The sequence below is a fragment of the Phocoena sinus genome, chromosome 10, assembly GCF_008692025.1.
Source record: "Phocoena sinus isolate mPhoSin1 chromosome 10, mPhoSin1.pri, whole genome shotgun sequence".
In the NCBI taxonomy this organism is placed as follows: Eukaryota; Metazoa; Chordata; class Mammalia; order Artiodactyla; family Phocoenidae; genus Phocoena; species Phocoena sinus.
In genome coordinates, this window is record NC_045772.1 from 64,293,058 (window position 1) to 64,319,530 (window position 26,473).

Here is a 26,473-nt window from a genome sequence, read left to right on the forward strand (position 1 = left end):
GGCGAGGTGGAATGAATCGGAGTGAATACAATGTCCCCGAAAGTTCCTACACATTTTAAAAGTCCCCTGCCACAGAGCCCGCTCCACCCGGCCCCAGCTCCGACTGTGGCTGCCCTCAGACACTTGGCGGAGATTTTAGCCCCTCTCCAGCCTCCCATCTCTCCAGACCACGACATCATCCCACAAGTCAACCTTGAAAGAAGTCCTCAGTTCCCTCCAGCTCTGAAAAACTACATTTTGACCTAGACCCTGGCACCCCGCAATTCTACCACCTCCTTCCAGGGCAAACTTGTAAAGTCTCTCCACAGCGGCCCGATGAATCCCCAGGATATCAAACCAGACGTAAAGTGCCCCTGCTAGTCTCTCCCCTCTCCACAGAGCGGGCCTCCTGACCACCAGCCAGCACCCGCTAGTCCCAGAGTGAGCAGCAGTACCTGGGCACCTCGGCTCCCAGACCCCATCAGATCAGTCATCTCCTTTGACCACAGAGTCAAAATGGCCCCTCTCTTTCCGCTCCCACTTCCATCCAAATGGACTTTGTCTTTCTGTGTTTGCTGTGTCACGGAAGTCGGGCCGTCCTGGCCAGGCCCCTCCCCAAGGCCCTCCCTGGCCCCTAAGGGATCACCTTTCAGGCTGGGGCTCCTCTCGCCCGCCCGCTCGGGTAAACTCGGTTTAAGGTGTTCCCGGCGTATTCCGCCTTCCCAGGCTCACCCCGACTGGCGCAGGGCCCACTCCAGGCCGAGAGCGCCTACACAGCGACACCACGACCGCCAGGTGGCGCTGCCGCTCGCGGACGGGAGGTGCCGGGCGGGTCCCCAGACTCACCTTGTCCAGATGCCGGGGCAAAGCAGCCCAGGGCGGTCCCATATAAAAGCAAAACACAAGCCCTTGATCTCCCCTTTCCACCCTCGCAAATGGGAGGGTGGCTCCTCCCTCACCGCAGGCTTCAGTCCTCTCTCCCTGTTCCAATGCCGTTCAAGGCTGTCTTGGATGGCTCCACTTCCAATTCCCCTAAGGCAGACACACCAGTGGACAGGCTGCAGAGAGGGGGTCTCCCCCTGAGTTTGCCTCACTGCCCCGCCTCCAGGCCTGCCAGTCAGGGGCACTACGTCTAGATCTGAGCCTGAGACCTGAGGAGCCTCCCGTTCCCCCAGGAACCCCAAGTCAGCTGTATGTGGCTAACTTTGGCGAGAGGGAGAACCAGGAGCAAAAACGGATGGGGGTGAGGGCCTCTCCGCGAGGAGAATAGTCTGCGTCCTCACGCCTCGATGCTGGAATAGAACTGGGATTCAAGATGCCTTCATTTTAATGTCGTGGGCTCCAACCCTGCTACGTGACCTCGGTCAAGTCTGGCCGCTTCTTTGGGCCTGTTTCCTCCTCTGTAAAGGAAAAGCGTGGATCTCCAAGGTCCCCCAGCTTTGACTTGGGGTTGCGGTGGGCCTCACCCATGTCGCCTCCCCGCAGTCGGCCGAATGCTTCTGTCCCCTCCTACGTTCCCAGCCCCTTCAGTCCTTATCCCCGCCCGGCGAGGGAACGCGGCTCCCCACGTTGCCCCCTAGGGCTCACTGAAGGGCCAGGGCTGGGAGGGGCCTCAAAGCGACACTGGAGCCGCCAGCTGGGGGGCGGGGGCGGACGGGGGCGCTGAATAATGAATGAGACTTAATTGGGCAGGCACTGCGCAGCAGCGCGCTAAGCTCGGCAAATAGCTCCAGCGTCGGCAGCCGCCGCTGGACAAACAAACTGACTCCGGGCGCGGGGAGAGGGGTGGGAGAGGCAGCGGCGGGAGGGGGAGAGAAAACGCAGGCCGCCTGGGCCCCCGGGCCGCCGCACGCCTCTGGCTGTGAGGCAGGAGGAACCCTCGTGTGCCCGGCTGAACTGGCCTCCCAGAAAGTGAGGACCGGGGAGGAGGCTCAGGGCTTGACATCAGGAAGCCGGGACCGGGGCGGGAGAGAAGCGGATTGTGCGGTGGGAGCCAGGGCCCCAAGGGCTACTGAGCACGAGGAGAGGATGGAGAAACAAGTGAAGGGCGGAGGAGAGAGGGAGAAGTGAGGGAGGAAAAAGCGCACCGGGGGAGGGGCTGCGGCGGGGCGGGGGCGGGAGAAAAGCCGTTACCGAGAGGAAAGGGAAGAGCGATGGAGGAACAAGCGAAGGGAGGCGAGGGGAGCCGAGAGAAAAAGAACTGGAGAAGAGTCAAGGAGAGGGATGGGAGATGACCGGAATGAGAACGAGGGGGCGGCAGGGCGAGCTGGCAGCGCCCCTACCTCCGCCTCGCCCCGCTGCGCTCCCGCCCTAGCGCTCTCTCCAGCCGCCCGCACTCACTTTGTCACAATTACGGGGCCGTCACTCGGCCCGGATTGTTTTCCCCAAATTGTTGTTCTATAAACCGGCGAAGGATCTGACAAGCTGAAGCGAGAAGGAAGGGTCTGAGCTGCGGTGGGGACGTGGTGGTGTATTTACCCAGGGCGGACCCAGGGCGGGCAGGTGAATCCAGAGACCCACGCGGGAATTCTGGTTGCTGCCCCAGCCTCGTCGCTGACATCGCTTTTAACCTTCCTGGCCCTTCTCAGCCTCGGCTGCCTCGGTTTCCCCAAGAGAGAACTGAGAGGCTTGGAGGGCAGGAGCGGCGGAGGCGGCTGTAGGTGGGGCCCGAACTTGCCTTCTCACCCCATTCTCTTTTGTTCTCTGCTACCCCGGTCACATGGAGAGGGGGTCTATCCAGCTTGGCCTCCCCAGAGCGCCCTCGGGTGCCTGCTCATCCCTGCTGGATGGCCAGACTCTCAGCTCCGACAGGTCTGGGCCGCCCCCCGCCCCGCCCGCGCCTGCAGCCCCGGCTCTGCGCCGCTCGGTGCCCACGCCACCTTGCTGTCCCTCAATTCCGCAAACATCTGTTGCGCGCCCACTGTGAGCCAGATCCGCGCCAGCCTTCCCCCCACCTCTCCCCCGCCACCCTCCCCTTCCCGGTCGGCCTGGCCTGTCAGCTTCGTGACAGCCGCCGCTGAAGCCCAGGCCCCGCGGGAGCGGCCGGAGAGGAGCCGCCGCATGGCTGGCTCCGACACCGGCCTCCCCGGCGGCTCCAGGGGCAACGGAGGGTGGCGGCCGCTGAAGCGAGACCAGAGCCGCCCCGCAGAGTTAGAGTTGCGCTGGGGAGTGGGGAGCCCAAGGGCGGGCTTGTCTCTCGGTCTCTAAGGTCTATCGGTCTCCTCATTCCATTGCCCTGGGGTTGGGCCGGGCCGGGACCTCGCGTAGCTCTGAAAGCCTGGGAAGCTATTGGCTCCCGCGCCCCCTCCCCCAGTTCGGGTGATTTATACTCCGGCTCCGCTCAGCGGCCGCTTCCCAATCAGGAATATCGACCCCGGGCGGGGCCCCCGGGCCGCATCGATCCCTCTAAGGCTCGGGATTTAAAAATGTCAAATTTGCCTTTTCCAGGCGGGTGGAGGGGGCGGAGGCTTGGAGGAGGGTGGCTTGGGAGTGGTGGGGGGGGGGGGCGGGCGGATAGCAGGACATCGACCAGGTGCCTGCGCCCTGAATGAGAAGCTACCAGGCCCAGGCCGTGGCCGGACCCTGACATTACCTAGCCATCCTTAGGTTGCAGTCTCCTCTGGATGGGGGCAGGAAGGAAGCCCTACGGGGCCTTCCCCATCCCCATGGGCCTCGCTGTTGTGCTGGGTTATTCCCAGAGGGAGAAGCCCCAGAGGAACAAAGAGAGACCTCTAAAGTAGGGAGACAAATTTGGAAGAGACTTCTAAACGTAGAGACATACAGACACAAGGAGGGGTGCAGAGACAAAGATATAGAGGCTCCAAGAGATACCCTATGTTTAAAGAAGAGCAAGGCAAAGGGAAGGTGGCTCAAAGACACACTGAACAAAACAGGGGACCAGAGACCCAGAATCACCTCAACTCCCTGCCCTATAGACCCAGGAGATTCAGGACTGGGAAGGTCCCCCTTTGGTGTGTTTGAGAGTGGGGAAGGAGAGTGGAGACAAAGCCAGGTGGAGAAAGAGAGTTATTAGGGGAAGGAATTAGAATATAATTAGCATTATCCTCCCAAGGTGTCCACTAGGAACTGGACCTGAAATCCAAAAGGTAAGGGTCCTAGAAGCAATAGCCCAGGCCCCAAAGAGATGGGCTCTTTGAGAGGTCTAATGGTCTGCCCTTTCCTGTCCTGAGATCTACCTCTTCCTCTCTGTCCACCACCAGCCTGGGGAAGCCAGATGGGTTGTGGCTCACATCTTATATTGGAGACTGTATATGTGATGGCAACTGTGTATATGTATGTGGACTGTAGAAAACTCTGGTGGTAACCACTTCCTTCCCCGGGACTTAGCAACTGGGTCTCCAGACTTTGGAAAAAACCATCCACTACTTTCAGGAAGCTTGGGAAAGGGATGATGTTGGGGTGGAGGTGGTGGAAGGGAGCAGTTGTCCAAACCAGCACCCTCACAGTTAACATCTATCCCCCCCCGCCGGCAGCACACCTCAGCTGTCACCGTGCACATTACTGTTTCCTACAGAACAGGAGACAGAGAGCTGACAGCAAATGTGTGGGGGGGCCCAGTCACGCGGGGAGAGGTGGTAGCTCATCCTCAGACACACGCAGCACACACCTCCACTGACAAAATCAGGTCGACACGTCCCTAACACTGACACACACAATCACTGACCCCCACACGCGACTCACACCCATCAATCCCTGTCACAACACACCACCTCTGCGTGCGCAATTATGCACGGTTCCTCCTAGGTCAGGTACAAGCGCCTAGTCTTAAAGCCTGTCTACACCCTGTCTTGACATCTTAGATCTTCAATCGCCTAACCTAAGCAGAGGGCTTAGGTCCCCGTCCTCGCTCCGCAAATTCTTCAACCGTGGCCAGCTCCAACAGGTAAAAGGCTGAGCTTAAGGAAGTCAAGTAAGTACCAGGGTCGAGGTGAAGAACCGGGAGCTGACGGGGCAGTGGGGCTGCTATACGCCTCCCTTATTCTCCTTCCTGCCACTGCCTCTTTACCGGCACGTCCACTCGCGGCCCAGCCGGCCCGTCGCCCGCCTGTCAGTCGAGTAATGAATGCGCGCTCGGGGCCCTGCCCCCCCCCCAAGTCGTTCATCACTGCCAGCACCGCCCACCTCTCTGCCGCCCTCAGGGAGGACTAAGCGGCCCAGGCAGCGAAAGCCCGTCTCCCCCCACCTCGACTAATAATTGTCAGATTGAGATGTTGATTTGTCAGCTGGGAGCTAGCGCCAAAGAACCCGCAGTAAAAACCGGACTCCTTGAACTTCTTCTGGCTCCATTCGGACTCGCCCAGCCTTGCAGCTTTTCTGGATTTGATGTGCATGGGTTGGATTTCACTTAAGAGATCCGGGTATAGAAGCGCAGTATCATTTTATTCCAATAGGAGGCGCACCAGGCTACAGACCCTAGGGGGGCTCGTCCTGGGCTCGGTTCCACTTCTTCAGACCCGAGGCCCTAGGGCTTCGTCCCGCAGCCTCCCAGCAGGGGGCGCGTTGGCCACCATCTTCCTCTCTCCCGCAGCTGAAGTCCCCGCTTCTGTACAGGAAGCCCCCAGGCAGCAGTCACACAGTCCGCCTTCAGGGATCTGGGGAGGGGGCCATGTCCTGCCCTCTCTCTCCTCCAGGTACCTCCGACCTCCCGCAGTCCTCCATTCTCCAGCAGGAGGCGCCCCTGTTGCAGGTCCGCCTTCGCCATGTCCTAGGCACCTAGGCTGCAGTCCCGCCCTTGCCCTCCCCCAGCCCGGGCCCCGGAGCTCCCCGGGAGGCCGGCTGAGTGACGGGCGGCCGGTGATTATGCGGAGGGGGAGCGGGGTGCGCCGCGGGCGGCAGCGCTGACCCTTCACATTTCCGATCCGCCGGGACCCTCATCCATCCGAAGCTGCTCTTTGTCTGGCCGCCTAATTGCCAGCGGACAGGATGGATGGCGGGACCGACAGCCGCGGAATCCCTAATAAAGGCCGCGGCCGCCGGGGAGGAAGCTCGGGAAGGAGGGGGAGGAAGAAGGAAGAGATGGAAGGAGGTGGGAGGAAGCACCGGGCCGCGGCCGCCGGCTCAGAGACGCTATGCGCAGCGCACAAGGGGGGCCAGATCTTCTAGGGTGCGGGACCAGGAGTCCCGTGTCGACGGGGGTCAGGGCGCCGTGGCTGTGGGGTGTGTGAAGTCTCCTGCTTGATGGAGAGAAGGAAAGAGCTAGGGGCCCCGGGCAGAAAGCATGCTACGGCCGACCTCGTTTCGCAGAGCCTTCGAAGATTTCAGCTTGGCGCTGCCCCCTGCGCTCCGGGCTCCCACCAGCCGGAGCCCAGCCCTCCGTTCCCCGCATCACCTCTCCTCTGCTCACCTGTCGGTCTCTCAGGGCGGGATCCAATATCCCGGAGGAGAAATGAGGGGTCTGACAGCTGTCTGTACGGCCGCTCGCCACATTTCATTAACTGCAGGCTGGAGTTGGTGGACGGCGCGGGGAGAGGGGAGCAAAATGAGGTGGAGAGAGAGGCTATGGCGGGGAGCCGCACCTGGCCAGGGGTCAAGGGCTGGCCTGACAGATACCTTGGAAACAATCTCTAGCCCCTCCTTGTGGAGCCAGGAACCTGTTCTCAGCCTCGTGGGCTCTGGCGGCGGCCCTTAGAACCTCAGGCTGCACTGAGCTGCGGTGCCAGGGGATCCGTGCGGCGGATGAGTAGAAGCCCTAGGCCTGGCGTCATACTTGCTGTCTCGCCGCTCGCTGGGGCCTGTCGACCCTCTACGCAAAGTGTGCGCAGGCTCTTGGGCCGCTACTGTTTTCCCACCGGTGGTGAGTGGAGAGCGGTCCTCAGCACTCTGGCCAGCTTTCCTGCCTTTGGCCTCTTGAGCACATTTTTCTGCAGTTCGCTTCGTTTCCCTCTCCCTCCCTTTTCTCTCCTCTTCGGACTGAACAGCTCTTCTCCGCAGCTGACTTCGGCCGACATCCTTTAGCTAACAGCCGAGCACCTGTTGTGTGTCTGCGCTGGGGGTGGGGGATGGGGGGCACCCTGAGCCAAGGCCCTGCCCCGTTGGCCTCACACACATAGGTCTCCACTGAGACAAATTCAAATCTCTCTCCCCACTCCTGTCCTGCTTCTCTCACCCTTCCACTGCCTTGGGTGTCATTTCTCTTCTCCAGGGCAGTGACAAGGAAGCCAGGAGATGGGAACTCCAGTTCTAGGGCTGCCACTTACAAGGTGATACAGGACAAGGCATTTCTCATTTCCAGGCCTCAGTTTCCTCATCTGTAAAATGGAGACAATACATCCTCTCAGGGATGCATCGAGGATGCAGTAACTCTCAAGTAAAAGCTCTAAAATGCTGTAAGCACTCGATAATGTTATTTCCCTATCCATGTTATTCCCTGTCCTCTCAGGTGGGCATTTTTCCCTTCTCTTCATACCAGGGGTCTGGTACCAGGCAACCCAGGTTGCTTCCAGTTCTGTGTGATCTTACATGTAGGAGCTGAGAGCCAGAGTGTGTGTATGGGTGAGGTGGAGGGAAGTGGAGAAGAACCACACTATAGACGGCCCTGAAGGGTGAGGAAGGAGAGAGGGCGGGGTGTGGCGGGCGGTGGAGTGCATTTCCTTAGATCTTAATGTAACATCAGCCAGCTGGTTCCTGTGCTCTTATGGATGAGGAAACTGAGGCTTGTGGAGGTTATACTGCAAGTGACAGGGGTAGATCACTCTACCAGGATCTTTCCTCCCATGAGTTTCCTACTGCTCATTTCCTCACCCCCTTTCTTCCCTTGAAGGGGTCTGGGTCAGTGATAAGGACTGTGGGAGAAGGAACAAAAAGAGAAAAACTTCAAGGAGCCAGGACCTTTCCGCTAGACTTCATAAAATTTTAACAAGAAAACTTCCTCAGAGTAGAAGGCACATATCACATGCAAATCATATGCTAATCACATGCTAATCTAAAGTCTGGTCCTCAGAACTCTGACACACACCTGGCCCTAAGCCCTGGGGGAAATTCTTGGGAGACCCCTAGGTTCCAGGACAGGACAGGTCAGAATGGGTTCTATTTAGAGTCAGGTTATGGAGTTAGGATTCATTTTAGGATTGGAGAGGAGTCAAGTGTATACTTTGGGATTAGGGTCAGGGTTAGTGCAGAGTCAAGGGCAGAGGGTAAGGCAGGATTCAGTCTGGGCTGTGCTTTTAAATAGGGGAGCCTGGGGAACTCAGTCTTCCTCTCCTCTCCCCTCCTCCACTGCCCATTCTATGTCCTGCAGCACACGTCTCGGCCTACATCGCATTCCCAACCACACCACCTCCCTGGGGCCTCCCAGTCTGGCTGCCCAAGGAGCTCTGGGTAAATTGTCCCAGACCCCAGCCTGGGCCCCAGTATTTCCTCTTGAGCCCAGACACTTGGCTTCTGGCCCCAGGAGCACTAGCTGGCCTTGACCCTACCCAGGTCCCTTCTCTGCCGAACGTTGACAGCTGCAGAGGAAGCAGTAAGGACCTGGTGAGCTGGCAGCTTCATTCCAGAGCGTGGGGAAAGAGCAACAGAACATGAATAAATTCATGGAGCTGGCCCCTCAGCTCCCTGTGAGCTAAGCCTGCTTCCCCCACCATACACACCCGCTGCCGCCTGCAGCCCTGCTGGTCACCGAAGCTCACAGCCTGGGCTGGGGATGGGAGGAGAAGGGAAGCTCTGAGAGAAGAGGGCTAGGACCTGAAAGGGGCTGAGGTGAGGGGCTCAAAAAGAGGGCCTTGGTTAGTAGGAGAGAGGGGTGGGGAGCAGAGAGGGCCTTTAGTGAGTGGGTGGCAGGAGAGGGGGGAGGAGGAGGGAGAGGGGTGGCAGGACCTGGGGCCGATGAGGCTTGAGGATCGGGTGGTGAGGTCAGTGTGAGCCCTGGCCTGCTCTCTCCTCTCTGATCCATCCATCATCCAGCCTAGGGGAGCAGATTCGGAATTAGACATGCACGGGCCGACATGGCCCTCAGCCCCCCGAGGAAGACAAATGGCAACAAAGACCTTGAATAAAATTTGTATTTATGGTTGGAGGAGGCCCCACCCCCACTGACTGCCAATCCTTTCTCTCCCAACCCTTTCAAGCATGTAGGGGCCTCCCTTCACACAGGCCCGTCCTCAGCAACCTCCCTCTTCCTGCACCGTTATGGGCTGGGAGGGGCAAGGAAGGAGTACAGGAAACAAGAGATGAGGAAATCATCTTCCACCCAATAATTATGCCCTGATGTGCCCTGTGCTCTCCATTTTACATAATGTACTCTTATACATTACAGTACTGGCTTACTCTAGTCTCTAAGAGATCCTTTGCAGTTGTCCACCTCCAGGGCCTCCAAATACCCCATTTTTGCCAGTCCTGGAACCTCTTCTCCAGGCCTCTGGCCCTGGAGTCCCTGTGAGCAAGAAATTTCTCCCAGAGGGGCGAGACCCTGAGGAAGGATGCAGACCCCTCACAGAGAGGGACCTATCAAAGCTTGTGTTTCCTCTTGGTCACCCGAATGACAGACACAGCCACCCCTCACAGGTGGGTGCCTAGCACTGAAACTGCATTTTAGTTATATTCCTTTGCATAACCAATTTCAAATTTCAAATCCCTCCCCCAAACATTTATTATGTGGGGTCCAACTTCTCTGAGTTTCCATCTAACCACAGCCCTTTGTGGAAGGGTGAAGGGGCAGAGATCCTGGGGCTGGACAAGGTCTGGGACCAGGGCAGGGGTGGGACTGGGCTGGGCTGCCAGGGCAAGAGCTGTCTTCTGACTCTTTCTCCCCGGTAAACTCTCTACTCTTCAGTCCTGAGATAAGAAAGATGACATTCATGGGGTTCCACATTTAGGGACTAAGAGGAAGACAAATATAAAACCTCCCTTCAAACAGCCCTCACACATACACACACAAAGGCAATCCACGATCCACAATCCCACTCACCCAGGAACACACAAGGCCAGGGTCCCATGGACACGTCCACACTTGCCAGCACACTGTCACAATGCACAGGCCCAGAGCCTACCACACTGCTCCAAGAAGCGCCCCGCCTCCGCGTCGTCCCCACAGTTGATATGTCACATTGGAGTCCGAACACGGACCTGGGTGTCTCTCTGCAGCGCGCCATTTACATTTCTCTCTCGATCTGTCAACCTGTCTTGGCTCCTGTCTCTCTCTCTCCGTCTCTGTCTCTCCTTCTCCCCCTCTGGGGCTGTCATTTAGTCTCTTTTTCAAGCTTTGTCTCTGTCTCTGCGTCTCTATCTGGCTTTGCATCCCTTTGATTTCTCTGTAGCTCCTCTGCTTTCCTGTCGGTTTCCTGCTCGCTTTCCCAGGCTGGTCTGTTTTCTCACTCTCTCTGTTCCCTCACTCTCTCGATTGCTCTGCGGCCCCCTCCGCCAACACTGGGGGTCGAGGGTAGAGGTGCCTGGAGATTTGCCTTTTCCAGTTCAGGCCAACCCGTACCCGTTGAACCCTTTACCATATGTTATTCGGTCACGGGCACTGAGTGGCGAATTTCTATTTTTTTCTAGTCCTTGTTGTTTGCTCGTGGGCTTTTTTCTTTTTTTCTTTTTTCTTTTTTTGAGGGGGGGAGCCGGGGAGGGCTCTTTTTAGCTCTGGAATCCACGTCTGTCTTCTGTGTGTGTGTGCATCTCCACCGCTTTTTATCCCATCCCCGTTTCTGGCCTCCTCCGGGCTCTGAGAATACCAAACTCAGGGTAGAGGGTGAAAGTAAGGATAGGGTGAGGGCAGTGAATCCCTGCAGAATTGGTTTAGAGCCGGTCAGGAACCGAGAGGCTGGGGGGACGCGGGTGGGGGCCGTGGCCTGCCCCGCCTCCACGCTTCCCTCTCTGGGCGCCAGGGGTCGCTCCGCCCCCGCCCCCCCCGCCGCGGCCTCTTAGAGCGGCTCCCGCCGCGTCGCGGCTCACACCACCCGCACTGCCGCTCCGGGAGGGAGGGGAGGAAGGTTAGGGACGCAGAGAGGGAGAGCGCTAGCTGGAGAGAGACGCGGGGCCAGGGCTTCAGCAGGGGCTGGGGCCGCGGCTAGGGTAGAAAGGTGGGTCAAGGCTCGCCAAGAGCCAGAGCGCAAACCTGCGAGGAGGTCGCGTCCGGTGGGCGCCACCCGCAGCGCAGAGCCCCGGACGTCCAGAGCGCGGAGAGTAGTCCCAGCTCCGGCCGGGAGCTATCCGTCTGGGTAGCCGGGGACCTAGGCGCCGCCATCCTCGAGAAAGCAGCTGTCCGGAGGGCAGGCATCCTAGATCTGTAAGAAACCAGCCGTCCGAGAAGCCACCGATTTCAGGCGCCTGGGAACGTTAGACTGAACGAGAGGGTAATAGAGGACCACGGACTCTGAACTGTCGGGAGCTGTCCCTGGTCCAACCAACGGGGGGACCTCCGCCTTGACGGAAGGTTTGGGGAACGGCACCACTGAGGCGGGAGCCCACAGGGGCGGGGGGCCGGGCGCAGCCGTCGGGGGGATCCCGACCCAGGCCCGAGCCCGGTCACCGCCTCTGGCGCTCGCGGAGAGCCTCGGGCCTCCGCCACCATTGCACCCAAGAGTGAGGAGGATCTGCTGGCCCTGGCCGCGTCGCGGCTGAGCCGCCGCAAGAGGGTGGCGGGCGCGGCCGTCGGGGTGGCCATGGTGCTGCTGCTGCTGGTGGCCATTCCGCTGCTAGTGCACAGCTCCCGCGGGCCGGCGCACTACGAGATGCTGGGTCGCTGCCGCATGGTGTGCGACCCCCACGGGCCGCGAGGCCCAGGACCCGACGGCGCGCCCGCCTCCGTACCCCCCTTCCCTCAGGGCGCCAAGGGAGAGGTGGGCCGGCGCGGGAAGGCAGGTCTGCGAGGGCCCCCGGGACCACCAGGTCCCAGAGGACCTCCAGGAGAGCCGGGTAGGCCAGGTCCCCCGGGTCCTCCAGGCCCAGGCCCCGGCGGGGTAGCGCCCCCTGCCGGCTACGTGCCTCGAATTGCCTTCTATGCTGGCCTGCGGCGGCCACACGAAGGTTACGAAGTGCTGCGCTTCGACGACGTGGTGACCAACGTGGGCAACGCTTACGAGGCAGCCAGTGGCAAGTTCACCTGCCCCATGCCAGGTGTCTACTTCTTCGCTTACCATGTGCTTATGCGCGGCGGTGACGGCACCAGCATGTGGGCGGACTTGATGAAGAATGGACAGGTGAGCTGCCCCTCTCCCACCCAGCCCCAGACAGGGTAGCTTTCTAATTCTCACTGCATTCATTACGCAACCCGAACCTCTTCCCCAAACACCGTCACTAAATCCAAGAAGGCCACATTGCCAAGAACTTAGAAATCGCTTCATTTAGTCCAAAAGGAATTGGGGGGCCAGAGAAAGAAAACGACCTGCCTAGGGTCTTATGGAGCATTAGGAATGGTGTCAGAATTAAAACTCAGAGCCTCACACTCCAACTATAGGCGACTATACACCAAACCTCTTTGGTATCTCACCCTGCCTCTTAGCCTCTTTTCACCTGTCTTGGGCAGCCCTCCTGGCCTTTGGGTTACCCAGCCACTTGATGGGCGAGTTACCGGAGTCTGGCTCCTTCGATTTAGAATGGAGTCCGGGTATCACGCCATGGGCAGTTGGTATCTGTTCCCATATGGGGGTCATTAAGCTTGGATTTTCAAGGATAAGGTAAAAAAAGAAAGAAAACACTGTCTCATTTTCCAGGCAACTCTATTACTAGTCCCAGGGCCTGAGGTCAATTCTAGAGTGGGCCTGACCCTCAGCTAATACTGAGTCCATAGGCAGAGGTGGAAAATGAGGCAGCACTGGGGCCAGCCAGGTGGCTTGCAGGAACGAATTTGGGAGAAGGGAAGAGGCAAGAACAGATAAAGCAGAAGCCTTGGACCCTGGCCTGGTCCCTGCTCCTGTGGTCAGAGTCGGAGTCACTGCTGCCTTAGCTTGGAAGAAAAGTCCCAAAGACTCAGCTCAAGGTCCAGGACACGCTTAAGGGGAGCCAGAGGCCACAGGGGTGGGGCTGGGGAAATGTGCCTGGGCCACGCAAGCCGCAGGGTGTAAGGTTAGGGCTGAGCTGTGACCTCCGAATGCCCCGTGCGCGATGGGGTGATTTGACCGCGGCGCATCAGGCCTGCTTATCCCACCTGTCCGAACCCCAGGTCTTGCTACCGCTGCAGCACCCTTCCGCTCCAAGAACCGAAGGCACTACATTGAGGTCTCCCCCAAGCAGGGCCGCCCCAGGAGCCCAGGGAAAGGGAGTGAGAGTGTATGTGTGTAAGACTGTAGCGTGTGTGTGCGTGATTCGAGTGTGTCTGTGGGTGCAGGGTGCGAAGGTGTGAGAGTAGAGCAGTGGCTGCTTGCCTGTGGCACTGAGTAGGTGTGTGTGGTCTGTGCGGCGTGTCTGTGAGGGGCGGAGGGGGGGAGTATGTATCTAGAGTGCGTCGCTTCCCGAGGGGGCGGGGGCCGCGCGGCTCCCACTCTGTATTCCGCGGTGCGGGCGCTGCGGCTTTGGGGACGGTAAATAGTGATTAGAATAATGATGAATAATTAATCAGTTAATAACCAGCCCCCTTGGGACAGGAAGAGGGGGGCTGGGGAGGGGGCTGGCTGCGACGCTGAGGCGTCGGTGAGGCGACCTACAGCAGCGAGGCCAGAGGGGAAGAGGCACTACCTGTTTGGGCGGAAGGCGACCCCCACGTCGGGGCGCCCGCGGGCACTAGGAGGGACAATCGAGGAGGGGTGAGGATACATCATGGCATCTTCCCACAGCCTGCACCCTTGCTTACACACGCACAGACACACCTGTGCCCTATCTCTGGGGGAAGGGAGCACAAGTTTAGAAGGTCCGAGTGGGTTCAGAGTCTTAAAAATTATCCTACAGTCTAATTTTATTTTTTAAATAATAATAGCAAAACCTATATAGCATTTTCTTTGTGCAAAGCTCTGTTTTGTAACACACTTCACACGTAGTAACTCATTTGATCCTAACAACCTGAGGAGGTAGGTTCTATTACTACCTCCTACCTTATAGCTCAAATTAAGGACCACAGAAAGCGTGAAACTTGCCCCAGTCCCAGCAGCTAGTGAATGGCAGTGCCTGCGAAGCACCTTGTCCTTCCCAAAACCTGCAGCCTGCTGCCCTCGCGTCACCTTCACAGGCCCAGCTGCATCTCCTCGGCCGACCCCTCATCACCCCAGCTCCACACAGGGCGTGAGTGGGTTGTTCTGTCCCCCCTCTAGGTCCGGGCCAGCGCCATTGCTCAGGACGCGGACCAGAACTACGACTACGCCAGCAACAGCGTCATCCTGCACCTGGATGTGGGAGATGAAGTCTTCATCAAGCTGGACGGCGGGAAGGTGCACGGCGGTAACACCAACAAGTACAGCACCTTCTCTGGCTTCATCATCTACCCGGACTGAGTCGGGCCCCATCCCCCGCCCCCCCCCCCCGCTCCCCCCCTCACCCACCTTCAGCTTGCCCCACCCAAGGCGCCACCCCATCCTTTGAGAGACTGGGGGTGGGACGGACCCTCCCGCTCCCGGAGGTGGCCTTTAATGGGCGGACTCTTGGTGCTCCGGGGTATAACTGAGTGGCTGGGGAGCTGAGGAAACCGGCCGGAGGAGCAGAGCGGCTTGGGAAGGGACCACCAGCATCCGCGCACATGCCCGTGAAAGCCGGGCCAGGAGGGGGGCGCAGGTCGTGGCCCTCTCTTCTCTCGGGAGCTAGGAGACAGTTTCACTAACTGCAGCACAGAGGCACGAAAAGCAGAAAACAGAAGGAAGCCCTGGCTTTTGGGGAGGGAGAGAACAGAAACAGAAGGAGCCCTTCTAGGCGGGAGGAGACATTAGGGCGGGTAGGCGCTGGTCCTCTGTCATGACAACTTCTCTGCCATCCCCTCCTCCCCTCATCTCCATTTTCAGGCTTCAGGCTCTAGCCTTGGCAGCCTCCCTGTGAACTGGAGGAACCAGTACATTCTTTCCTAGCATTTAAAACTCATCCTGCAGTCCCCATTTCACCCCCATCGGGGGTTAGGCCCTGGGGCTACAGCTGCTGTTGCCTCTTCCAATAAAGTGAAGCGGGAGAATGTGTGTGCCTCTTAACTCGGTGCACAGAGTGGGGGAAAGTGGCTGACCCTTTCCTCACTCCTCTCAAGGACCCCTACCCTATCGCTCTCTGCCAGAGGCAAAGGTTTCATTATTCCTGGCAAGGCCTGCCTCTGGGGAAGCCGAGGAGGGAAGTAGCGCAGGGTTTCTACTCTGATAGGGGGCAGGGTATCAGCTTCAGGAGAGCTTTGAGGCCTTACACTGTAGGGAGACGCCAACCAGAGGGCCACTAGTAAGGGAGGATTGCAGAGGTATGGGTCTGGTGCTTCTGCTTTCTGCTGATGCAGGGGGAGAGTTCTAGGGAACTCTAGGCGGTGCAGGAGTTGCTGACGGCTCCTGGGAGCGGCCAAGATCTCAGGGAGCAAGGAGAAAAGCAGCTCCCCAAAGGCCCACGTTCGCGCCCCCCCGCCAAAAAAAAAACCACTCACTCATAGTGCTTGCTGGGAGGGTGGGGTGTGCAGGAGTGGGATGACCTGGACAGCTTCTGGGCGAGGGAGCCTGGGGAAGACTGAGAACCCAGGGCTGGCCTCTAAGCTGGAGGACACTGCCACCATGTGGACAATTGAGGAGAAACAGCAGTAGCTGGCCTAAGTAGGACCGGAGGAAAACAGACATTTGGACATTTTAGAAACTTTATTGAAGGACAAAAGGGTGTCAGCTCCCAGTACATGGTGTGGAAAATAAATAAGGGTTAAAAGGAAGGTGCAAGGCAGGACAGGAGTGGGTGGAGGCGTATGCCTCATGACGGAGAGTCCTGTGGGGCAGCAGAACCGACTGGAATAAAACACTAGGGAGAGAGAAGACCTCGTCACAGCCCAGCCGTCCTTGAACTGTAACCAGCTCTTCCCCCTGACCTCGTCACAGCCCAGCTGTCCTTGAACTGTAACCAGCTCTTCCCCCTGACCTCGTCACAGCCCAGCTGTCCTTGAACTGTAACCAGCTCTTCCCTCTGACCTCTGTAAAGGAGCCGAGGATGGCCCCCTGCCCTACTTCCTACTTCCCACAGGCATAGCTAGCTGTGGACCGGAGGCTCACCAGGGCATCCTGCCATTCGAGCAATGTGGCCACAGGGTTGGTGCAGACCCGGGTGAGGCCTGAGGGAGGGGCTCGGCTGGTGTAGAAGGCACACTCGTCGTCCAGTTGGGCCTCGTGGAAGCGGTGGATGGCGGTCAGACATGCTTTGAGGCGCTGCCTCAGGGCCAGGGTTCGAGGGGCCAGATTGCTGGGGCCTGAGGGCCAAAGGCCACAGAGAGATCAGGGCAGACTCTGGAGTCCTAGACTCCCACCATATACTGCCCTTTCCCACTCCCCGACCAAGGGCCAAGCCAATTAGGAGCACAGGGCTGAAGGTGCAGCCCCCCACTTCTTCCTGTGGGAAAGCCAGACTGGGGCAAGGGAGGTAGGGGAAAGAAAGGATCACCTGGTGCAGGGCAGGCCCTGCTCCCAGCGAGAGATGAGGACCTCCTTTGTTCACAACCCCTTCCAACCAACTCCTTACCTGCCTGGCCTGTTGGGGGCTTCAGAGACTGGAGTGAGTGGATAGGGGGGCTGGCACAAAGTGGGCGTTGGGAGGAGAAGGTCAGGCTGGTGGTCGCTGGAGCCCACTGACTGCAGCAGGACCATGGGCTGGACTCTGGACTTCTGGGTTCCCGGGAGCAGGCCTCTGATACCCCAGGCTCTACCCTAGGGGAGGGCTCTGGGAGTCCTGTCTGCCCCTGGGGGCAGGCCTGAAGGGGTCCAGGCTCTCCCAGAGGGCAGGGCTCTGATGCCTCCTGGGTGGAGGGCTCTGATATCTCAGGCCCCCTCCTATGGTAGGACTCTGGGGGCCCTGGTTCTGCTGGAGGGCAGGGCAGAGCTACCTCGGGCTCTGCTCCAGGGCAGGGCTCTGGTTCCCCACACCCCTCTGGAAGGTAGGGTTTGGGCAACCCAGAGTGCTGTAACATTCCAGGAAGATGAAAAGCCCCAGATTTATTCTCTGGGGCGTTCAGAGTTTTAGAAATCTCAGCCAGCAGGGGTTGAAGTTCAACCATATCCAGAGAGGAGCCTCCATTAAGGGGGGCACACTTGCCCTCCGCCAGCCCCTCTACCTCCTGTCGCAAAAGCTGTTGCAGGATACTGATGCGCTGTGGGTGGGACAGAGTGTGATGTCAAGAAGTGGGTGCAAGTCTTGTACCCACACTGTCCTATTTCCATGCCCACCCCCACCCCCGCCGTTTCTCGCTTTCCCAGCCCTGTCACTGCCCATCAGGCATCAAAGCTGTTGCCCACACCAGCCCACCTGCAGCTTCAGCTCCTGGAGGTTGGAGGTTCTACTGGGGTGGGGTCCATAAGGAGTTGACACGGGTGGCTTCCCAGGACCCTCCTGCAACCTTACACCACTCTCCTGGTCAAATAACCGGACTGCAATCTGCTCCTGCCACATGGGAGGAGAGGGGCCACATGAGGAAGCCAGGCTGGAGTAGGAAGAAGACTAGTTTGAGTCTTCAAGCTAGTGAGGAAGGGGTCAGGTCCTTAACTGAGCAGCCCTAGACTTGGATTAGGAGGGGCAGCAGAGAGGCAGGGGGAGTTGGAGAGTCAGGCAGCTTTTCCAGAGAGCCCACTTGCTTCAAAACTGCTGGGCCTCGGGCCAACGGGACAGAGCGAGGAATCTCAGCACGGGAAGGTTTCAGATACTTACCCAGGGCAGGGCAGGCTCTTCGGGGCAAGGCTGAGGGGAGAGGCCACTCAACCACTGGGCCTGGGACAGAAGTGAGATGCCATGTCTTTCCCTGTACCCATCCATCCCCTTCCTCCTCCAGCCCTGGCCTAAGCCAGCTACCTCCCCTGCCCTCTCTCACCTGCTGAGCTCTGGGGGCCGATGGAAGGGGTGTGAACTGGGTTTTGGGGCGGATGGCGAGACGCCGCAACACTGAATATGAGGTCTGGGGAGAGATGGGGGTGGTTGGGCAGGGACAAAACCGAGATCTCGCAGTGATCCCAGCCCCCAGGAGTTGTGGATACAAACTGGAGCTGAGGGGCCAGGGGAAGGCACACGCTGAGCCCGTCCAAAGGGTGATGGCCGGGTGATGGCAGGTGGTATCACTTGGCCAGGGGAGGGCATCAGGCAGGAGTCACGGCCGTCCTGTGGAGAACAAGGTGGAAGAGTGATCCCTCCCGCTTGGCATTGCTCTTTCTTGTCCTCACTTGAGCAGCCAGTGTGATTCTTTTGAGATCTAATCAAGTCATGTCCCTCCCTTGTTCATCCCCCCTCCCCATGGCTTTGCACTCATTCCAAGTAATAGTCAAGATCTTACGCTGTTTTATAAATCCTTACCCAACCTGATTCTGTCATGGCTCTAACCTCTCACTTCCTTTCCTTCTTACTCTGCTTCAGCCTCGCTTTTTTGCTGATCCTTAAACACACCAGGTACATGCCATCTTTGCATCTGCAGTTCTTGTGGCCTGGAACGTTCTTCCCCCAGATTATCTACATGGCTCACTCCCTCAACTCCTTCTGCTCTTCACTTAGCCGCACCTCAGTGAGATTCCCCTGACCGATCTACCTGAAACTACAGTACCAATCACCCCCTTCCACTTCTCCTTCCCTTTCAGTGCTTTACTTTCCTTTTTTTAAACAGATAACTTAGCACCATCTGACCTACTATATATTTTACACGTGTGTTTATTTTTTGTCTCCCCCTTCTAGAATGTGAACTTATTTCCTACTGTATATCCAGAACCTAGAACATTGCTTGGCACACAGTAGCTGTTCAATAAACCCTTGTGGAGTGAAAGAATGAACTCTCAGATCCATCTTACTCTCAGCACTGATCTGATGGTGATACAGATGTATACCAGACTGTGACCTCTCACTCGCAGGCCCCGGACACCTGGTAAACAGAGGCCAGTACCACTCTGGAGAGGGCCTTGGGTCCATCTAGGGCAAACCAGGACCAAGTTAACATACTGAGATCCAGGCTGGGACTGCCTGGCTCTACCCACAATCCTCAGTGCCGCTGCTGCTGGGGAATCCCCCCATGCATCTCCTCTGTGCCCTTCCCCCAGCACAGAGGAGGAAGGTCCCAGCTCACCTTGGTGTGTGTTATCTCTCGGGTTTCTTTTAATGGTACTCGCTGAGCCAGACCGAGGGGGCCCCCTCCTCTTTCATCTGAGTGAGTGACAACTTCATATTCTCCTTCAGGGAGAGAGGAAGCTAGGAGGAGACAGGAAATTTGCTGCAGTGTCTGGAACACACATCAAAGTCTGGCACAGGGCCCTGCAACCCTAGTCGGAGGTTGCAACCTCCGAATAGGGTATGCCAGTTTGACAGCCCCCACTGCACCATCAGGGGTGGGGACCCATCCAGCATCCCTTTGCAGGCCAGCACTATTTCAGTAGTAAATCATTAATCTGAATACCCCGAGTGGGCTAGGGGTGTGGTGATGGCTCTTAGGGTCTGAGGACAGAACAGTGAGTGGAAGTAAACCCTACAGGAAGTGGCAGAGAGAGGGTAGAAACGGGGACCACCTCCTCCGACACAAGTGCAACTGGGCCAACCTCTGGCCTATCAAGAAGATCTCGTCTTCTCTGTCTCCTTCTGATCTGGGCTTCCCGCCACAGCCTGCTGAGCTTTCTCTTGTTTTGCTCCCTACAAGCAGCTCCCCTGCCCCTGTTGTCTCCCCATGGCCAGACACACTCACCAGGCTTGACAAGGGTCTCCAGAAGCAATCCTGAGGCTTGGCTCACTGAAGTCCTGATGGCGATAAGGACAGCAGCTAGCAGTCACTGAGTACCAAGTACGAGCTGGGCCCTGTGCTAAGTGCTTTACAAACATCATCTCATTTAATTCTCACGATAACCTCAAGCGATAATACAAACATTATCCTCATTTGACAGATTAAAGAAACTGAAGTGGGAATTCCCTGGCAGTCCAGTGGTTAGGACTCTGCGCTTTCACTGCCAAGCGCCTGGGTTCAATCCCTGGTTGGGGAACTAAGATCCCACAATCCACGCAGTGGCACAGCCAAAAAAAAAAAAAAAAAGAAAAGAAACTGGAGCTCGGAGGGTAAGGCAAGCTTGCACAAATCATAAGTACTAAGAGTCAGGAATCAAACCCCAATCCCATTTACTGCCACGGTCTATGCTCTGGCCACTAAACAAAAGAGATGGCACCTCTCAGTTCTGTCCCCTTCTTGTCCCACAACCTGATGAAACTGATGTCATATTGAGGCCTGGCTGTGAAGGCCTGACCCCTATTGCAAGGGCTCACCCCGAGCACTCACAGATTTGCCCCTTCCGCCCTGGGTTGCTGGGAAGTCCTAAAGCTACTGGAAGGCCCCAGCTCTGAGGGACCCCTGTATCAGACAATGAATCATTCTTTTCCAGATGACCCTCTCCTCACTTGCTGTTGCCACCTGTCTCTCTTCTTAGCTCCTGGAAACCGGGAGGAGCGGAGGGGTGAGAGGAAGGTCCTGAAGGTGGAATCTGAGCCATAGGAGCAAGAGAAAAAACAGAGTCAGAGGTAGGCCTCAAACCTTCAGGCTTCACCAACAACCCCATTGGCCTCCATACCACCCCTCTGGCTCATCGTGAGGTACCTTCCCTCCTAAGGCCCAGCTCTGTCCTTGGAAGGAGTTCCCAGAAGCACTGAGTATCAGCCCCTCAAGGGCACTCACCAGAGCCTCTAGCCTCTGGGGACACAAGGTCCGGCCTCGAGGTCCTGGTCCCTCCAGCCTGGAGAAGCAGGAAGCCCTGGCAGGGTCCAGTCGGTGGGTGGGGGTTCTGGGAGCCAAGTATGCAGAGGCCCGGGCATCCTAGGACCCCAAGAGAGGCTATCAGTACAAGCTCAGGATTCCCTCCTCAGCCTACTCCAGCCTGATCTCCTCCTATCCTGGCTCATTACCTGGCCCCTCCGGATGGTGCCTCCCTGGTTCCCTCGAACCAGTACTCTCTGAGCCAGACTGGGCTGGCGCCCCAGGCGACAGCTCTTCACCCCCTCACCTGACAGGATGGTGGCCAGGGCTGCAGGGTCAGCCACAAACTCTATGGTCCCTGGAGCCTCTGCAAGGGAAGAGGAGAAGGAAAGGTGAGAAGGAACAGGAAGCGGGGAGGCTGAGGGGTCAGGGAGCCTAGCAGAGTCACCTTGAGGTGCAAGAGTGAGCCGAAGAGACTCATATAACTGAACTCAGCTCACCAAACATTCATAGGACTTGGCTCTGTGTAAGACACTATTCTAGGCACTGACACCCTGAGATAAATAAGACAAAGCCCCCATACTCAGGAAAGCTATCATCAAACTATAGAGAGGTAACAGACTCAAGTCAAAGTATGGACATGTTATAAAAGAAGTACAGCAAAGCATTCGAACACAGAGCAATTGATTGTGACTGGGAGAGGCGGAAAAGGCTTTAGAAGAGATGACACTTTGCTGAAGAAAGCAAAGGGCTTCTAAGAGCAAAGAGCTTTCTAGGAGCAGGGACTAGGAATTATAGTAAGCAGGAGACCCAGGGAATGCAAAGCCCCCAAACCCCACCGCCACCAACCAATTCTCCTACCCAGCCAAAGAAACTGTTTTCAAGCCTCCAACAGGTACCTGTCTGGGGAGGGGGCCTAGGTCCCACATTTTGTCTCCCAGGGCTAGGCCTGAGCTCCTCCAAGGGGTTCCGAAGCTGAGTACTCCCCACCAGTCTCTCCGATTGCTCTGTTTGATGTGTGGCTTTCGGCCTGGGGCCTGCTGAGTCAACGAGGGGGCGCTGACTACTGAGCTTCTGCACCAATCTCTGGGGGAAGGGAGAACAAAAGGCTGGGGCTCAGCGTTGGGGTGCGTTGCTGGTGTGTGCTGCGTCCTTGTAGCCACTGTCTTCACCCCCCCCACGCCCCTCTTACCCTTGGATCTTGGTTCTCCTGGTCCAGGGCGCTGGGTTTGACTGTGGGGAGAGGCGGGCGTCTCTGAGAGCGAACGGGAATCTTGCTGGGGGTAGGAGATACACCCCGGAGGAGAGGATCCTTCGTGGCTTGGAGGGTAGTCATGACGACTACAACTGAGACGGAGAAGAAGGCAGGATCAGGGATCAAAGGTCAGCCAGCTCGGGGCTTCGGTCCTGACATCCCTGATACTCCCACCTCCACCCAAATCCATGCGCCCAGAGGACCCGGCGCCTGCAAGGCCTCTTTGCTGGGTGTCTCCTAACCCTCTGAGCCTATTCTTTAGCCCCAGGACCCCAAACTGCTTCTCCTCCCTACGAGCCCCCGCAGCCCTCATTCCCTCCAAGATCCCGGTGCCGCACCTCCCCCGGAACCCCTCAGCGTCGCCCTCACTTTCTTCGCTTTTTCCCCGGACTCTCTCGGTTTCTGCTGCAGATACTTCCCCAGTTTGTAAAATACGCCAAGCTCCTGATTGGCTTGTCTGCGCTCCTGCGGAGGCGCGTGTCACAGGATTCAGTTGTCCAATCCGCAGGCTTCGGAGGCGAGGCCAAAAGAAGGACTAGTTGTCGAGCCGCTTTCTGGCCAGGAAAAAAACTGACCCGACTCAACCAGCCAATCCGAGAGCGGAGCGCGGGGTGGAAGAAGAAGGAGGAGACCTTTCTGAGGCCGGCGAAGGCGTGGGCTCGGAGTCTGGGAGACAACGGACGCTGGGTACTCTCGCGAGGTCTCGGGACTGGTGCGGGACGGTGCAGTCTCGCGGCATTGTGGGAAGGGCTGGTGTCCTGAATGAGGCTAACTGACGGTGTAGGAGACTGGCCCGAACCACTCACCCGACTCCGATCAGAGTTCGGCGTCGAGCTGTGGGGACTCCGCTCCAGACACATTGTAGGAAACGTCTGTACGTTGTGCCGAGGCCGAGGAACTGCCTCCAAACGGGCGGAGAGGGCTGGAAAAAATTGAACTGAGGCTAACAATAACAAAAATAAAAAGAAACAATCATTTTTTTCACTCCACCTTTACGAATGGTGAGGTGTGGTCTCCATTTCACAGATAAGAAAACAAGGCTCAAAGCAGTGTCATTGGAACTCAACACAACAGGCCTGGAGGACTGGGGAGAGGTGTGGCCTGTTGGCAGGCAGGGATGTGAAAATGAGGGAACCTAGAACACTGGTTAGAATGGAAGGGGTTAACCTCTAACGGGAAATGGGCGATGGTTTCAAGCGTACAGGACTCTCGTAGATTCTCTCCCTGACTCGTGCTTCCTATTATACAAGCCCTCCCCTTCCAATTTCTCCTTCACACCTTTTCATTATACCTTTGGATTTCATTTAGTTTCTTCCTCTTCATTATCTCCACCCTAATCTCACCTAGAGGATTGCAAAAGCCTCCCACCCTCCATTCTCTCTTGCTCTCCACAATAATCCACACCATATAGCAGCTAGAGTAATCTTTCCAAAATGCAAATCTGGTCATGTTACCACTGTGCCTTGACCTCTCCCCACTCATACTCCCCATCTTGTACCACTTTCCCCCTTGTTCTCTGCTTTTCCACTCCATTGCCATTTCCAATTCCTGAAATTTGTCATGTTCCTTCTAGTCTCTCTGTCTGCAATACCTTCCACTTTGCCTATTCATGCCTCCAAATGGATGTTCGCTGTTACTTTCTTGTAGAGGGCTTCCTTGGACCCCTCCACTCACAACCCACCCTAATCTAAAAAAGTTTCCTTAGTTGTGTGCTCTCAAAGAACAGTGTTTCCTCAGAGCATGTATCTCAGTTGGTAATTGTATATTCACCAATGTGAACCTAATGTATCGTGTTTATTAAGCCTGATCTCTCCTGCTAGACCTCCATGAAGGTGGTGACCTTTTATTTTGGGCTTACATTATATTTTCAATGCCTTGCATTGTGCCTGCCTGTAAAGGGTGTTCACTATTTGTTGAATGAGTCAATGGATGAATGAATAATTGATCAAATGAATACCTGGAGAGATAGGGAAGACCTCCAAAAAGAAGTAATATTTGAACTTCCTGTAAAAGAGAGAAGGCTCTTCTAGTCACTTGGAACAGCACTTGCAAAGGCAAGGAAACTTGGAGTGTTCAGAGGAGGGTAAGTCCTTAGGGATAGATGGAACGTAGGATAGTAGGAAATAAAACTAGAAAGATGGTCTGACTGGAAGGAAGGGGACAGTCCCCTCATTCCACTAACAGGTACTGTGAATGTGCTAGATCCTGACTACTAGATTAGCAGGGATGGCTACTGACAAACTGTGCACCTACTGTGTGTAAGGCCCTTTATCACACATTTGGGATACGTGGAGGAATAAGGCTGAAGTTTGAAGGATGGGGAGGCACCAGGATGGAGGTTGGCTGCACAGTGGCTTTACGTGATTTTAAGGTAGTTGGCGCAGTGTGGGTCCAAGTTCACAAACCTGGAAACCTGAGTTTGTCAGGCTACCCAGAGTAGATCTTGGAGTCACACTAATCGAATTTGTAAGAGAAATTGAGTGATTTACCATGAGCGATATGCCTTTTGGTGAACAAAATATTTATGCCTGCTCCTCAGGGCACCACCTTCACAGAATCGAGGTACAAGGAGACTGATTTTATATCATAAAAGTCTTTCAAACAGCCAATGCTCAGAATATCTGCTATGCCTGTCATAGCGTCCAACCTGTTTTCTATACAGCAGTCAGAGTGACTTGCTTCTGTTTGTCTTTGCCGGACCTCGAATATGGGGAGGTGCAAGCCACCTCTCCTTTTATTCTATCAATCCCCCTTTACTCCCTGTCTGCTCTCCCCCATAGACACCACTCTAATGTGATTGATATGAGTTCTTACCCATGCATGTGTGCTTATAAAATATGTAGGGTTGTATATTTGTTTCCTATTGCTGCTGTAACAAATCACCATGAATTTAGTGGCTTAAAACAATACAGATTTATTCTCTTACAGGTCTGGGGGTCTGAATTCTAAAATTTGGTCTGGTTCCATTCCTTCTGAGGCTTCAGAGGAGAATCTGTTTGCTTGCCTTTTTCAGCTCCGAGAGGCTGCCAGCATTCCTTAGCTTGTGACCCCTTCTTCCATCACTCTAACTGGAATAGGGAAGAACCTTTTGTATTCTGTTACAAGTTAATCACTAAAGGGATGTTGCCTATAAGCTTAAATTATAATGGCGCATCTCTGGGAACCCTGCTCCCCAGGTAATGAGCATTAAGCTAAAATACCTTTGTTTAGCTCACAGGAAACATCTTGACCAGGTCCACCTGTGAATGACTGCAGGGAGGAAGAAATGAACACATCCCCTCATGAGGCAGATGGGAACCAGGAAGCATTTGACTTTATTCCCTCCCCTTTTAGTATAAAAGGAGCCTGAATTCTAACTCGGGTGAGATGGTTCTTTGGGGGCACAAACCCACCATCTTCTCGGCTTGCGCAATTGCTATCTGGTCATGGAAACCGTAGGACGATTGAAGCCACGAGTAAGAAGAAACTGTGAGTCAGCAAGAGCCAGGGCAGAGGGTGAGGTCATTTGCTTATTGTGACAGGAGCAGTCAAAGCAGTAGGAGCACCGGTCAGGGAGCCTTGTGCTCCTGCCGTGGATGGGGCTTCCTGTCACCTGTCATGCTCCGTGAGGCCTGACAGGGCTGCAGAGCCCGTGTCACACAGGTGTTTCTGGGTTCCTGTGAAATGACTCCCACTCCACCCCAGGCAGCTGCAATTCTTGTCCGCCTTATTTCTACGTGTAACTTCACAATGAATTCCCGTTTGCTTGAGATATTCATTTAGTCTCTCTTCTTCGCAACTCAGATAACTGAACCCCCTTTTCCACGCACGGCAGGTGGCCCCTAAGGAATTATTCCACTACAAGAGTGGGCACCTCCCTGGGGTCCAGGATACCCACCACAACTGGTTCGCTCTAGGAACTGCTAAGTAAATGTGGTCACGTCCTCACTTTTGAGGTGACCTTCTTACAGATGACATGAAAACTACTTCCCCTCTTCCAACAAGCAGAATACAATAAAGTCAATACAGTATAGGCTTTCTTAATCACAATCAAATCCCAGCCCTGTCTTCTTGAGGTTAACATCAGATCGCTTTATTAGAATTGGATTTTGAGTTTTCCTAAAACTCTTCAATCACAGCCAAGTCTGAGGTTGTATAATTTCAATAGGTGGCTGGATCCACACATGACAAATTGATTCTTTCAATTCTCCCCAGCACTTAAACTCGTTCAAGTCTGGTCTTTTTCAATCTTTTCCCCCCTGCAATCCAAGATAAAAAAATGTATTTTACATGAAAACCCAGAACACACATACATACACTGAAAATGACAGTTTCACCATACCCTAGAGTTTTCTATTCTTTTTATTTTAAAATGTTTGTCTTGACCCAATAATTTTTATTACAATGTTTCATGACCCGCAGCTTGAAAACGATTGGTGCAGTCTCTCCTTTCTTCAAAATTTCACTTCTCCAACACAGATCTTTCTTGCTCTGGTTCTTTCTTTTCTTTTAACAATCAAACATCTCAT

The 26,473-nt window shown here is 56.0% G+C and overlaps 2 protein-coding genes and 1 long non-coding RNA gene across 7 annotated transcripts; 1 reads left to right on the forward strand and 2 right to left on the reverse strand.

Moving 5' to 3' along the window:
* Nucleotides 1–239: 239 nt before the first annotated feature.
* LOC116760372 lies at nt 240–25,306 on the reverse strand. The gene is made up of 4 exons (XR_004351722.1): nt 25,181–25,306; nt 8,467–8,474; nt 4,937–4,942; nt 240–249 (listed from the first exon to the last, which is right to left on the reverse strand). It is a non-coding gene; the product is annotated as an uncharacterized LOC116760372 (long non-coding RNA).
* C1QL4 (complement C1q like 4) lies at nt 11,595–14,354 on the forward strand. Its single transcript, XM_032645177.1, has 2 exons — nt 11,595–12,131; nt 14,175–14,354. Exons 1-2 carry the CDS (start codon nt 11,595–11,597, stop codon nt 14,352–14,354), a joined length of 717 nt encoding a protein of 238 aa, XP_032501068.1.
* TROAP (trophinin associated protein) lies at nt 15,657–22,481 on the reverse strand. 5 transcript variants are annotated; one of them, XM_032645175.1, is made up of 15 exons: nt 22,335–22,481; nt 21,903–22,057; nt 21,610–21,796; nt 20,920–21,077; nt 20,693–20,830; nt 20,419–20,501; nt 19,718–19,770; nt 19,109–19,230; nt 18,043–18,159; nt 17,876–17,959; nt 17,716–17,775; nt 17,317–17,451; nt 16,537–17,161; nt 16,074–16,267; nt 15,657–15,825 (listed from the first exon to the last, which is right to left on the reverse strand). In XM_032645175.1, the coding sequence occupies exons 2-15, from the start codon at nt 22,044–22,046 to the stop codon at nt 15,778–15,780; spliced, it is 2,148 nt and encodes a 715-aa protein (XP_032501066.1). In that variant the 5' UTR covers nt 22,047–22,057; nt 22,335–22,481; the 3' UTR covers nt 15,657–15,777. The 5 variants fall into 5 exon arrangements, 2 of the variants coding, with proteins under 2 accessions (XP_032501066.1, XP_032501065.1); XM_032645174.1 differs by having other exon boundaries at nt 22,304–22,481; XR_004351719.1 differs by lacking the exons at nt 15,657–15,825; nt 16,074–16,267; nt 16,537–17,161; ... (1 more) ...; nt 17,716–17,775; nt 17,876–17,959 and having other exon boundaries at nt 18,148–18,159; nt 21,018–21,077; nt 22,304–22,481.
* Nucleotides 25,307–26,473: the final 1,167 nt, after the last annotated feature.